We start from the raw sequence: 13,504 nt of genomic DNA on the forward strand, positions 1-13,504 counted from the left end.
AACTAAAGTGAACTTGGACTATACTCATGATTAGTCTGACTCAAAGTATGCTCAAATTTAACAGTATATTTATTTTTCACCAGGAATGTAATTCTCCCCATCAGTCTTCAAGCTGCTACCAGCAACAAGTTGATTATTTTTGAAGATTTTCTGTAGATATTTTTCACTATTGCTGTTTTTGGTTGTTTCTCTGTTTGTGCTCGTCTGGAAGGAAATCAATCTGCTTGGTTTCCGCAGCAACTGCTTGTCATTTGAAACTTTGGACCGAGTTAAAAACAAAGTGGGGCCATCTAGTGGACAGAACGTGCAATTAAGGAATGAGAACTTCGAAATGAGGGATTTCATAAACCATTAAAAAAAATCAGACTCTGATAATTAAATGTTATTTATTTACAAAAATGAGAACATAAATCAAAAACCAAACTAAACATTTTTAACTGATGAATCTGCATGATACACATGTTGCATTTCTGTTCTGAAACCTATGAAGCCAACAGGAATCCCTGATTGAACAAAAAACATGCACAGCACCCCCTACTGGAAATTACATTTCCCATTTTCAAATTCTCCAGAAAACTTAATTGTTAAAGTTAGAAAAGATATTAAATGTACATAAATCTGGTTTCCTTCAACAACTTACAAACAGTCGAAAACCTCAACAATCAAACTCTGATTTTCGGAGCTCATCAGCTTTGCTTTAGAAATCACTGCAGCATAAAGAGACGCACTAAAGGCCATTTGGTCATGATAGCTCGCATTAGCACGTAAATGATGATGCTTCCATTCTTCAGAAATGAACCTGTGTGCATCTTAAAATCCCAGACTGGATTCTGGCGCCTGGTTGGCCGTGCCGACAGCGCCGCGGGTCACTGAGGGTCACTGCGGCGGGTTGGCCGTGCTGGCCCGCAGGACGCCTCGCAGCACCTTGTAGTTACTCAGCGGCTGGTTCTCTTTGGGGGGGAAGCAGGGCCCGCGCTCGGTGGCGTAGGAATACGGAAAGCGCAGAACCCAGAAGCCGTCGTTCGGCAGCGTCACCTCCGTCTGCTCGGGGTGGAAGATTGGGCAGGGAGGAGCGCCGGGCTGCACCTGCAAACAGAAAAACACTGAGAGCAAAGCAGCAGAACTAAAACCATCACAATTCAATTCAGACTGAACCACCAGAACCATCGGATCATGAGACAGAGGTTGGTTTTAGGAAAGGGTTGGAGTCAGAGAGCCGACATTTATATAATTTGTATAATCAGCAGCTAAAGACACAACTCTTTCAATAACGGATTCATCATGAATGTCCGTGCCCCTCCTGGCTTGCCGTAGTTTACCTGGGGGTTCAGGGTAATCTCCAGCGGCGCGTCGGGCACCACGACGAAAAGCCGAGCCAGCTGAGCGAAGTGCGGCTTCAGGCCGCGGCCCTGGGCGGGCGACGGGACGTAGAGCGGCATGTCGGCGTTCAGCACCCTGCTGGCTGGATCTTTGGCGCCGCCTGGCCCCAGCGCCTTTACGATTTTGTCGGGCCCGCTGCTGATGAAGCGCCGGCCCCGACCGTCTTCATACTCGAACCCCACGAAGGCCCTCGCCGCGTCGTCCCTCCGACGGCTCCGGCCTGGCCCGGCGCCGCCGCGCTTCCCCACCGGGTTCTTGTTGGGCGCCGGCCAGGACGCCGTCCCTCCGTCTAGAGGCTCCGCGGGGCCGGCGTCCTCCTCCGAGCGGGAGCGGATCACCAAGTCCCACGGCAGCAGGAAGGAGGAGCCCGGCAGGAAGCCCGGCTGCTCCAGACCAGTGTGGCAGTTGTAGGACTTTGCTGGTCCCAGTTTGAGCAGAGACCAACTGGAGAACTTTGGGAGGAGACCTTTGGGACAGGCGGAGTGCGTCATTCCTGGAGACAGACAAAAACAGCAATGTGAACACCATATTCCACTTTTTCTGCTTTGTTCATTGGATTTGGCCAAATATATAACTGCAAAACATTTTGTTTAATAAGATATATTCATATAAATTTGTGCAAAACCACTCATTTTATATACAGCGCCTTGTGAAAGTATTCAGGCCCCTTGAACTTTTCAACCTTTTGCCGTTTTTCAGGCTTCAAACATAAAGATCTAAATTCTGGCCCGTTCTTCCTTGCAGAACATTTGGAGCTCAGTGAGGATGGATGGATGGAGAGCTTGTGAACAGCAGCTTTCAGCTCTTTCCACAGACTCTCCATTGAATTCAGGTCTGGACTTTGACTAGGCCATTCTAACACCTGGATACGTTTATTTGTGAACCATTCTATTGTAGGTTTTGCCTTATGTTTGGGATCTTTGTCTTGTTGGAAGGTAAATCTCCGTCCCAGTCTCAGGTCTTTAAAGACTCCAACAGGTTTTCTTCCAGAACGGTTCTGTATTCGGTTCCATCCAGCTTCCCTGCCCTGCTGAAGAACAGCAGGCCCAGAACATGATGCTGCCACCACCATGTTTGACACTGGGGATGATGTGTTCAGGGTGATGAGTTGTGTTGCTTTTATGGAAACATGTCTGACCAGAGCAACTTCTTCCCTGTTGCTGTGTCTCCCAGGTGGATGGTGTCAAACTTTAAACCAGACTTTTATGGTTCTCTTTGAGAAATGTCTTTCTTCTTGCCACTCTTCCATAAAGGCCAGATTTGTCCAGTTTACTACTGACTGTTGTCCTATGGACAGACTCTCCCACCTCAGCTGTAGATCTCTGTAGATCCAGAGTGATCCAGAGTGATCATGGGCCTCTTGGCTGCATCTCTGATCTTCTCCTTGTTCCAGATGAACGTTTAGAGGACGGCCGGGTCTTGGTGGATTTGATCCGATACTCTTTCCGTTTCAATATGATCGCCTGCTCACTGCTGCTTGAGGTGTTTAAAGCTTGGGAAATCTTTTTCTTTCCAAATCCAGCTTTAAACTTCCCCAACAGTATCGGAGCTGCTGGTGTTCCTTGGTCTTCATGATGTGAGACCATCACAGAGCAGCTGCATTTATACTTTATTATAAAGAGGTGATTCTACTGACCATCATCAGTCACTTAGGACAACGTTGGATCATTCAGAGATCCAAACTGAACTTCTGCAGTGAGTTTGCTGCACTGACAGTAAAGGGGTAAATAAAATGGCACGTCCCACTTCGCAGGTTTTTATTTGTTAAAAAAGTTCGTTCCGCCTCCCGATTGTTGTTGATTCTTCACAAACTAATAAAAATTTAGATCTTTATGTTTGAAGCCTGAAAAGCAGCAAAAGGTTGAAAAGTTCAAGGGGGCCGAATACTTTCACAAGGCGCTGTACATAAACCAATTTCCTTCCTTCCGTCTATCAGATGTTGGACTTCATTCATTCTGTCTCTGAGCTCCACCAGGTCCAGGAACCGGTTTCAGGACTGACCAGAACCCCTGAGTGTAAATTACCTTGAGAAATATGAGATTTGTTTTTATAAAAACAGGCTTTAATGCCGAAAAACGATCAAATGTTACAAGCCATACATGTCATCCAAATGGATCAGAACCAGAGTTACATTCACCATCCAGCACCGGCCCACTGAGCTCAGCTGATGGACAGAACCAGGTGAGGCAAAAACGGGAGAGTTTAGCTTTTTATTCCTCTCTGCAGTCTGTTCCTCCCTAAAGGCCAGTTAATCAGGTTCAGTCTAATCAATTTCTGTCTGTTCATGTGTGACTGCCACATAAAAACACATAAACATGGTTATGTAAGATGCAGCGTCTGTGTGTAAGCAGATAAAAGAGGCTAAAAGAGATGGAAGAAAAGACAGAATCTACAACACAGATATTTCCATGGAAGGGTCACTGCTTTCATGTTGCTAGCTGCTAGCTATAAAAACCATTTTAATGCAACTCAGAGGCTCTGAAGTTTTTGCTGTGACTCAAGTTTTGTTTTATTTGGGAAGACGTTGGTGTTTCAGAGTTCTTTTCCCCCAATCACTGGCTGGCATTGATGATTAGGTTTATGATCATATTGGACTGCTGCGAATGCAGGAGTCAGATTATTACATTTATGTTGGAACATCATAAACTCAAGCTATGAACGATCAACTGGTTACAGGTAAATTCAGTTAAACCCACCTGCTGCCCCGACGGGTTCTGTGTTAACGATGTAAAACACTTTGAACTGACCGGTTGCTGAAATGTGCTACACAGATCAACTTGACTGACGTGCAGCTGCAGCAGCAGAAACAGCAGCAGCTGCAGCAACTGCAGAAACAGCAGCAGCAGCAGAAACAGCAGCAGAAAGAGCAGCAACAGCAGAAACAGCAGCAGCAGAAACAGCAGCAACTGCAGAAACAGCAGCAGCAGCAACTGCAGAAACAGCAGCAACTGCAGAAACAGCAGCAGCAGCAGAAACAGCAGAAGAAACAGCAGCAGCAGCAGCAGCAGAAACAGCAGCAACTGCAGAAACAGCAGCAGCAGCTGCTGCAGAAATAGCAGCAACTGCAGCAGAAACAGCAGCAGCAGCAGCTGCAGTTCTCTGACTTTATGGGATGAACAGAAACTCGCAGAGGGACACAAAGCGAAGGTCGACAGGCGGTGGTCATTTAAGTGACGTCATCATTTGATTTTGTGATATTAATTTTTTCACCGCAGTAAAAAAAACTCGCCGGTGTTCCCCTAAGCGACTCGGCTGCCCTACCTGGCAGGTACTCCACGGTGGACGGCTGGCGGTCCACGAGGCTCGGCCTCTTGGGCTGGACTGGGCCGTCGGCCGGATCTGCGTCCGCGTACGCCCCCAGGCTGTCGGTGGACTGGCCCAGGCTGAGCGCCAGGCTGAGGCTGGCGTCGCCGGGCGTGTGGCTGTGAGCCGCGCTCGGCTCCTTTGGCCGCTCCCCGTCGGCCGACGTCTCTGACGGCGGCCGCTGGGCCCGGTCTGAGGCCGGCGCCGGGTCCGGAGTGCTGGGCTGGAAGACCGGGAAGTCGATCCGCTCCAGCTTCCCGCAACATTTCTCCTCCAGGATCTGAGCGCGACAGAAGAGACAAACTAAACCTGCTTTCCTCCAGGTGGAAACAAAACGAGCCAACGGGAAAATACCGAAACAGCTGAATGGTGAGACGGGCTGATACCGGTCCAATAGTTTCAGAATAATAAGGAAAATACCTTATTGTTAAAATATCACAGAGAGTTAATTGATGGAAGGAAGGAAGGAAAGATGGATTTGTAAACTGGAAAACCTTTTCTGTTAGGGAAATGTTTCCATAAACATGAATTGTTCAAAAAGATGATTATTTTATTTCTATGATTTCAATTCAAAATCAAGTTCAATCTCACAGAAAACAAAGAAATATTCTCTAAACAGGAAACAGACTCCACTTCCTGTCCGGTCTGTCTGCAGCATAGATATCTAGAAATAGATTGAACTGGTCTGCAGCGTAGATCCTGACCTGGTAGAAGTCGTGGTTGGCAGCCTGGGTGTCAAACGGATCGTCTCGAGGCGCCTGCTTCCTGCCGCAGTTACAGGCACTGGTGGAGCGCCCCCTGCTGTTGTGGTTCATGATGGGTGGGTTGTGGTCCAGGTCCGGCTTCTCACCTGCAGAAATTACATTCATTTGGGAGGCAAACTGCTGATAGAATTATGATTGTCAACTATTAGATTAAAATTAATTCCAATGGAAGAACTATGTTCACGTGAACTGTCTTCATCAACGGAGCGGAGAGTCTGACCTGGCTGAGGCAGCAGGTGGAACTTGTGCACGCAGTGTTGGTCCGTCAGGCTGCGCTCCTCACACAGCTGGTGGCCGTTGCTCCAGAACTTGTAGCAGTCTTCGTGAAGCTGCACCGCATAGCGTTGGAAGGCCACACCTCGCGCGTGCTGGCTGTACACCCGCAGCGCCTGCGCCAGCTGGTTCTTGTGGACCGTGGTGGTGTAGTTGTGAGGGAGGTTGGACTGGTAGGCGCTGTGGGCCAGAGGCAGAGCTTTCTGACACCGGTTTTCTGAGAACTTGGTGTCGGCATCCAGAAAACCATCCAAGACCTTCACCTGGCTTTGCACCTTGGTGGCCAGCTCGGCCAGCTCCTCGTCGGTGTTGGTGATCAGGACCTGGTAGAGTCGGGAAGCCAACTGGACCCACTTGGTGAAGGTCGGCAGCTCAAAGTGGGAAGGTTGGGGGTTGCGGCCGACGCTGTCGTCGAAGCCCTTCTTGGTCAGAACCAGCTCGACGTGCTGCCAGAGGAATTCCTTCAGGCTGCAGTCCACCAGCTGGCCTCCCATCGGGCCGCCGGACTCCCTGCTGCTGCTGGGCTGCCGAGCTGACCTACGCATCTGCTGGTACCTCCTCGGCCCGGTGAGGACCGGGGCGGGGTCTTGATCCGACAAGACGCAGTTGGACCGGAGCTGGCCGAGCAAAGCGCCCACCGGGTCCTGATCTGCTGCCGGGATCACGTAGACGAAGGCCTGGTTGGCGGGCACCGTGAACAGACAGTTGCTGCTTTGGTTGGTGAGGACTCGGCTTTTACGGAAGATCCGGTAGATCTGGTCCTCCAGAGCGTGCTGCAGACGCCTCCTCGGGGAATGCTTCTTGGGCTTTTCAGGGTTTCCTCCAGAGTCCGAGCCGTTCCCAGGGACCTTTGGAACAGCAAAGAGAAGAGAAGGAGTTACTCTGTGAGCGGCAGACTGGCCACCGGGAGCTCTGGGGCTTTTCCTGCTGGCTTAGCCACTGAGGGGCGGGGCTAAAGGTTGGGGTCATCTTGCACTTAAAGCTGCAGAATTTAACTTTTGTAGAAATATACTTTTTACATATTTTGTTGAAACTGTCGCTATATTAGTTTGCTATGCGGGAATCTATGAAAAAAAATATCAAGCTCCTCTGTCTTCCCCCAGAGCTAACTAGAAACAACCAATCAGCAGGGAGCTGTCAATCACAATCTTGTGTGGCTGCTCATCCCAGTTTTCCCTTCCCTACTGCGCTCCGCTATGTTGCAGCTAGCATAGCCACCAATGATGGTGAATGGTGGATAAACGGTTTTCATGTAATGGTAAGTTCTGTCTCCACCATTAGCACATTTAGCCGCAGATACACCATGTTCCAAATTATTATGCAAATTGGATTTAAGTGTCATAAAGATAAAGTTTTTTGTTGTTCTATTAAATTTATAGATGCTATTGTGTGTCAGGGCTCTTTGAATCACTATAATTATTTCAGAGCGCTGGTTGATTAGTTTGTCTGGTCAATTAAAGGAAATCTACTGAAGAAGGATGTTCCACATTATTAAACAGGCCACAGGTTTCAAGCAACATGGAAAGAGGAAGAATCTCTGCTGATGAAAATCATCAGATAGTTTAGTGCCGTATGACAAGATATGAAAACTTCAGATATTTAACGAAAACTGAAGCGTCATCGTCCTGTGAAGAGATTTGTGGCTGATTCAGAACAAAGATGGTTTTACAGATAAAGGCAGAATGAGGAAAGTTTCTGTCAGACAAATTCACACATTCATACAGATAGACCAAGATGGCGGCGCGTGAACAACGCGAGGCTCAGCGTCTCTCCAGAATCTGCTCTTTAGTGGTTTTTTATCTATTCATGACTGGACTTTTTTTTCAGAATTGCAGTGTTGCTGCGCTACAGCAGACACGAACTTCTGGACCTTTGGAGCTACAATTTTGACTCTATGATCTCCGATCTCCGACTCATCCCAGAGATCTCCAGAACACCGGAGGCTGCTCACTTCTCCCGGCCGGGTGGAAGTGTACGCAGGCCGCGACGAGAACGTAAACAAAGGCGGGGTAAGTGTGGAGGGGTGCGAGCTAGGCTAAAGCTAACACCACATCGGCTCCCATTACCCAGCATTTTCCTCGCCAATGTCCGTTCTCTGGCTAATAAAATGGACGAGTTACGACTATCCATCACGAGTGACAGACGGATTATGGACTCAAATGTCATGTTTTTCACCGAAACATGGCTAAACAACAGCTGCCCGGAAAATGTTATCCAGCTAGTGGACGCCACACACACCGAGCCGACAGGACAGCAGGTGACTCCGGCAAGACCAGAGGCGGAGGTTTGTGCATTTATATTAACAAAGCTTGGTGCACAGACTCTGCTACTACCGAGAGCCACTGCTCACAGAATGTGGAGTTTTTAATGGTCAAATGCAGACCTGATTACCTCCCAAGGGAATTCACCTCGATCATCCTCACTGCCGTGTACATCTCCCCGGATGCTAATGCCAAGCTAGCCATGAAAGAACTCTATGCGGCTATTAGCAAACACCAAACCAAATACCCCGAGGCTGCTTTTATTGTTGCAGGTGATTTCAATCACTCCAACTTGAAGACGGTTCTTCCCAGATTCCACCAACCTGTCTCCTGCCACACCAGAGGAGACAAGACCCTGGACCATGTCTACTCCAATCTGGCTGGAGCCTACAATGTGACACCCCTCCCCAACATCGGACAATCAGACCATCTCTCCCTGTTCCTCACACCTCGGTACTTACCACTCATCCAACGTGTGAAACCTACCGTGAGGACAGTAAAGGTGTGCCCAGAGGGCTCAGACGCTGTGCTCCAGGACCGGTTCAGGAATACAGATTGGACTATTTTCCACCATACAGACTTGGATCAGTACGCCTCATCTGTACTGAACCATATTTCCACCACCATAGAACATGTCACCACCTGCAAACGCATTACCATGTACCCCAACCAGAAACCCTGGATGAACGGAGACGTTCGTCTCCTGCTGAAGGCCCGCAACATCGCCTTCAGGTCAGGGGATGCACAGACTTACAGTGCAGCCAGGGCTGAGCTGAAGAAGGGAATCAAGAAGGCCAAACACCACTACAAAAGGAAGGTGGAGGATCATTTTTCTAACGCCAACCCCCGACGTATGTGGCAAGGCCTTCAGATTCTCACAGACTACAAGAACCCCAATACCACCCCCGCTTCTACTGATGTCTCCTTCCTCAACGAACTTAACAACTTCTATGCTCGTTTTGAGAGAGGGAATACCACAACTGCAACCAAAGCAGCTACCACCCCAGGCCAACAGCCACTGACTTTCCTCCCCACTGACATAGGAGCGGCTCTGAGCAGGATTAAATCCCACAAGGCTGCGGGTCCTGATGGCATACCTGGACGTGTCCTCAGAACGTGCTCTGGGGACCTGGCAGGAGTACTGACGGACATCTTCAACCTGTCCCTGGCCCGCGCTGTGGTACTGACCTGCTTCAAGTCTACCTCCATCGTCCCAATCCCCAAGAATCCCAACCCAACCAGACTCAATGACTACCACCCGGTAGCCCTTACCCCCATCATTACCAAGTGTTTGGAGCGGCTGGTCCTAGCACACCTCAGATCCTGTCTCCCCCCCACACTACACCCCCACCAATTTGCATACAGGCAGAACAGGAGCACAGAGGATGCAGTCTCTATAGCGCTGCACTCTGTCCTTTCTCACCTGGACAGTAAGAACACTTACGCCAGACTGCTGTTCTTAGATTTTAGTTCAGCATTCAACACTGTCATCCCATCACAACTCATTACCAAACTCACAGACCTCGGCATCAGTCCACTCATGTGTAACTGGTTGCTCCCTGACCAGTCGACCTCAACATGTCCGGCTGGACAACCACTTCTCATCCACCATCATCATAAACACCGGAGTGCCACAAGGCTGTGTGATGAGTCCCTTCCTCTACTCCCTCTTCACCTACGACTGCAGACCTGTCCACGGCTCTAACGCCATCATCAAGTTCGCAGACGACACCACGGTGATCGTCATCAGAGATAATGACGAGGCCGCTTACAGGGAGGAGGTAGACCGTCTGGCTGAGTGGTGCGACAAAAACAACCTGCAGCTGAACACCGAGAAGACCAAGGAGCTTATCGTGGACTTCAGGAGGAACGCTGACCCACATCCACCCATCCACATTAAGGGGACAGTGGTGGAGCGTGTGGACACCTTTAAGTTCCTGGGAGTCCACATTTCCGAGGACCTGACTTGGACGACCAGCTGCTCCAAACTCATTAAGAAGGCGCATCAGCGCCTCTTCTTCATGAGGACCCTGAGAAAGAACCACCTGTCCTCAGAGATCCTCACGAACTTCTACCGCTGCACCACTGAGAGCATCCTCACCAACTGTATTACAGCTTGGTACGGGAACTGCTCTGTCTCCGACCGGCAGGCGCTGCAGAGGGTGGTGAAAACTGCCCAGTATATCGCCGGGGCACCGCTCCCTGCCATCAAGGACATCTACAGGAAGCCGTGTTTGAAAAGGGCCGGGAAAATCACAAAGGACTCCACTCACCCAGCACACACACTCTTTTCCCTCCTGCCCTCTGGGAGGCGCTACAGAAGCCTACGGACCAGAACCACCAGGCACCGGAACGGCTTCTTCCCCACAGCTGTCACGCTTTTGAACGTCTCCTGATATAAAACATAAACTATAAGGACTGGACTCCCCTATCCTCTCATACAACAATAACACATGGACTATCCTCACACACACACACACATCACGGACTGTTTTCTTCACACACATATACAACCTGTAAATTTTATCTGCCATTATTTATCTATAATCCATTCCCTAACATTCTTATATATTCTGTATAATCTGTGCATATAGCTCCCATATTTATATTTATACACAATATCTATATCTCTTGCTATAACCCCTTATAGTCCATACATACATAGTCTTGTACATCTGTAAATAAATATCTATATCTCGTAGAGCACTTCTGGATAGATGCAAACTACATCTCGTTGCTTGTACTTGTGACAGTGCAATGACAATAAAGTTGAATTCTATGCTATTCTATTCTATTCATCAGATTAAGAGAGCAGCTGTTAAAATGTCCTTAAAGCAGCAAACAGTTATTAGAAGCTGCTGGAGCCTCAAGGTGGAGGATCCTCCAGAGGCTTGTGGTGCAGGAACCTACTATTGGGCCCCTAACCAGAACTCACAAGCAGAACCGGTCCCAGTGGGCCCAGCCGGACATGAAGATTAATTTTCAAACAGATTTGTTCACTGATGACTGCTGTGCAGCCCTGGATGGTCCAGATGGACGCAGTAGTGGATTGGTGGTGGACGGCCACCACGTCCCAACAGGCTGTGACATCAGCAAGGAGGTGGTGGAGTCATGCTGTGGGCCGAATCATGGGGAGAGAGAGAGAGAGAGAGAGCTGGTCGGCCCTGATGGTGTGAAAATGACCTCAGCAAAGTATCTGGACTTTCTGACTGATCATTTTCTGTCATGGTTCTAAAAGAAGAGCCGAACCTTCAGTAGCAAAATCATCTTCATCATGACAATCCACCATCTGATGCTGCCAGGATTACTACTGTGTCATTGGCTGCTATGGGCATAAAGGGGAGAAACTCATGGTGTGGTCACCATGACCTCTGACCTCTACCCTACTGAGAACCTTTGGAGTTTCCTCCAGCAGAAGATCTGAATCCAGTTCATATCAACCAGCAGCTCTGGGAAGGTTTTCTGACATCCTGCAGAGAAATTCAGCAGAAACTTTCCACAAACTCACAAGTTCAATGGATGAAGAATTGTGCTGTGATATCAGAGAAGGTCCAAAGTTAACATGGAACTGGGTCTGTTAAGATGGTTCTGATTGAAATAGATTTTGATTTTAGTACATGTGAACACTTAATGCTGCACATTCACAGAATGACCGTTTGCAGTTCTTTATAATCCATAAAATGTTTGGAAAATCTGCTGTGCATAATAATTTGGAACATTTTGCATTTTGAGTTTTTTATTTTTGAAAGAATCCTGTTGTCCTGGGGAGCTTTGTTCAGTAAAATTAGATTTATACTGTAATAGTTCATGACTTGAAACTTATACTGACCATCATTTGCATTGACTATTTAGGAAAACCTGAGAAAATATCACTTGCATAATAATTTGGAAGATGGTGCACATGAAGTTGACTGACAGCGCTAAGCCCCGCCTCCTGGGGCTGGTTGGTTGTTTTTGGTTCATTTCTTCATAGCAGCTAAGGGAGGAGGTCGATCTGCTCACAGATTTTCTGTCTCATAAACTGTCATAACACGACGACAGTTTGAACAAATGTGGAAAAAACTTTTTTTTAACTAAAAGCTACAAATTGCAACTTTAACAAAAACAATCCATGCAGCACAGGGAGACTCCAGGTGAGCAGGTCGTTCCATTGAAAAGCCTGCAGGGACTCGCCTGCTCTGTTGTCGATCAGAACTCCTGCATATGGACGAGAACATGAGCTGAAGTTTCCCCAACGGGGAGGCTGTTATAAATATTCATATTAACTTGTTTCTGATACATGAATGTCCAGAAAATATATTTTCTGACACTGGATGGATGGATGAATAATGAACCAACTGCTGGAAGGATGACTGGATTGAGCGCCAAAGAGAGAGAATACTAAATAATGGGTGGAATAAAAATAGAATTTGTTGATTCTCTGGCCTGAAAATCCTTCAACTCTGGGCTTTTCCTGCGTAAGAAAATCTTTTTCTACCTTTAGAGAAACTCAAGACCAAACCCTTTTAGGAAATGAAACCCGTCGGAAGGAAAATGGCTGAAGCTTCAACATGAAACCAGAACTGAAGCAGCAGAAGCTGCAGCTCAGACCTTCAGAGTCGCATTCATCTGGAAGACGAACAGCAGCCGCGGAGGACACGGCCTGCAGTTCAGCTTCCACTCTTTGGACACCGCGCAGTCTTTGATGGCAGCCCGGATCAGGGGCAGGACCTTCTGCCGCAGGGCGTCCAGGGCCCGGAACAGCCGGTCGTAGGTCACATCGAAGGTCTGGCTGGGGTGGACCAGCAGCAGGACGTGGCACACGGAGAACATGTAGAGCAGTTGCAGGCAGTGCTGGCGGTCCAGGCCTTTCCACAAGTCGTGGGCGTCGACGTGGCTGATCCCGGCGCTCAGGGACCGGCAGGCCCGCAGCAGCTGCCGGCTGTCGCAGACGGAGGACAGCAGCAGGTACAGGACCCGGTTCTCCTGGTCGTAGAGAGCCTGGACGTGGCTGTCCGATGAGTCGCCCTCCTCCGACCCGAACAGAGAGAAGATGTGTTTGTCCGCCAGCGTGTTGAGGAGCGCCTCCTTCAGAGCCCCGGTCTGGGTGCTGCTCTTTCCGAACACACCGACCACACACAGCCCGTCCTCCCGGCGAGAAGCGTCCTCCTGCGGCTCCGCCCGAAGCAGAACCCCGAGGTCCACCGGCGGAGCCATATTCGCCTCCTTCATGACGGAGAACCGGGGAATGAAAACAGAAACGGAACGGTTTCCCTGCACACTTCCGGTTCCATTCACTATAACGTCCGGGTAGGTACCACACTTTGATTTATTTAAATTAACGACTCCGTTTTGTAAAAATGTCGCTCAAGATGTAATTAAACCTATAAATAAAGCAAATTTTAACTACATGTGGAAGGATAAAACACATTAAGACCTATTTCTTTTAATCAAAGAACAGATTTCAACTAATTGTTACACCTCTAAGACACTGAAATAAAGGGGATTTTTCTGATATAAACAGTTCAAGACAGTCTGAGTTTA

The 13,504-nt window shown here is 48.6% G+C and overlaps 1 protein-coding gene across 1 annotated transcript; it reads right to left on the minus strand.

Moving 5' to 3' along the window:
- Positions 1-375: 375 nt before the first annotated feature.
- Positions 376-13,247, minus strand: smg8 (SMG8, nonsense mediated mRNA decay factor). The gene is made up of 6 exons (XM_023342530.1): positions 12,572-13,247; positions 5,668-6,568; positions 5,388-5,533; positions 4,642-4,963; positions 1,320-1,873; positions 376-1,086 (listed from the first exon to the last, which is right to left on the minus strand). The coding sequence occupies exons 1-6, from the start codon at positions 13,190-13,192 to the stop codon at positions 877-879; spliced, it is 2,754 nt and encodes a 917-aa protein (XP_023198298.1). The 5' UTR covers positions 13,193-13,247; the 3' UTR covers positions 376-876.
- Between the last annotated feature and the right edge of the window lie 257 nt (positions 13,248-13,504).

Source organism: Xiphophorus maculatus, chromosome 11 (assembly GCF_002775205.1).
Source record: "Xiphophorus maculatus strain JP 163 A chromosome 11, X_maculatus-5.0-male, whole genome shotgun sequence".
Taxonomy (NCBI): domain Eukaryota; kingdom Metazoa; phylum Chordata; class Actinopteri; order Cyprinodontiformes; family Poeciliidae; genus Xiphophorus; species Xiphophorus maculatus.

Bases quoted from the DNA above. Each gene is read 5' to 3' on its own strand.
- smg8 (XM_023342530.1), bottom strand. From the start codon at position 13,192: ATGAAGGAGGCGAATATGGCTCCGCCGGTGGACCTCGGGGTTCTGCTT. The intron at 6,569-12,571 runs GTCTGAGCTGCA...GCTGTTCCAAAG, and splicing joins AGATGAATGCGACTCTGAAG to GTCCCTGGGAACGGCTCGGA. The intron at 5,534-5,667 runs GTCAGACTCTCC...TAATTTCTGCAG, and splicing joins CCACCTGCTGCCTCAGCCAG to GTGAGAAGCCGGACCTGGAC.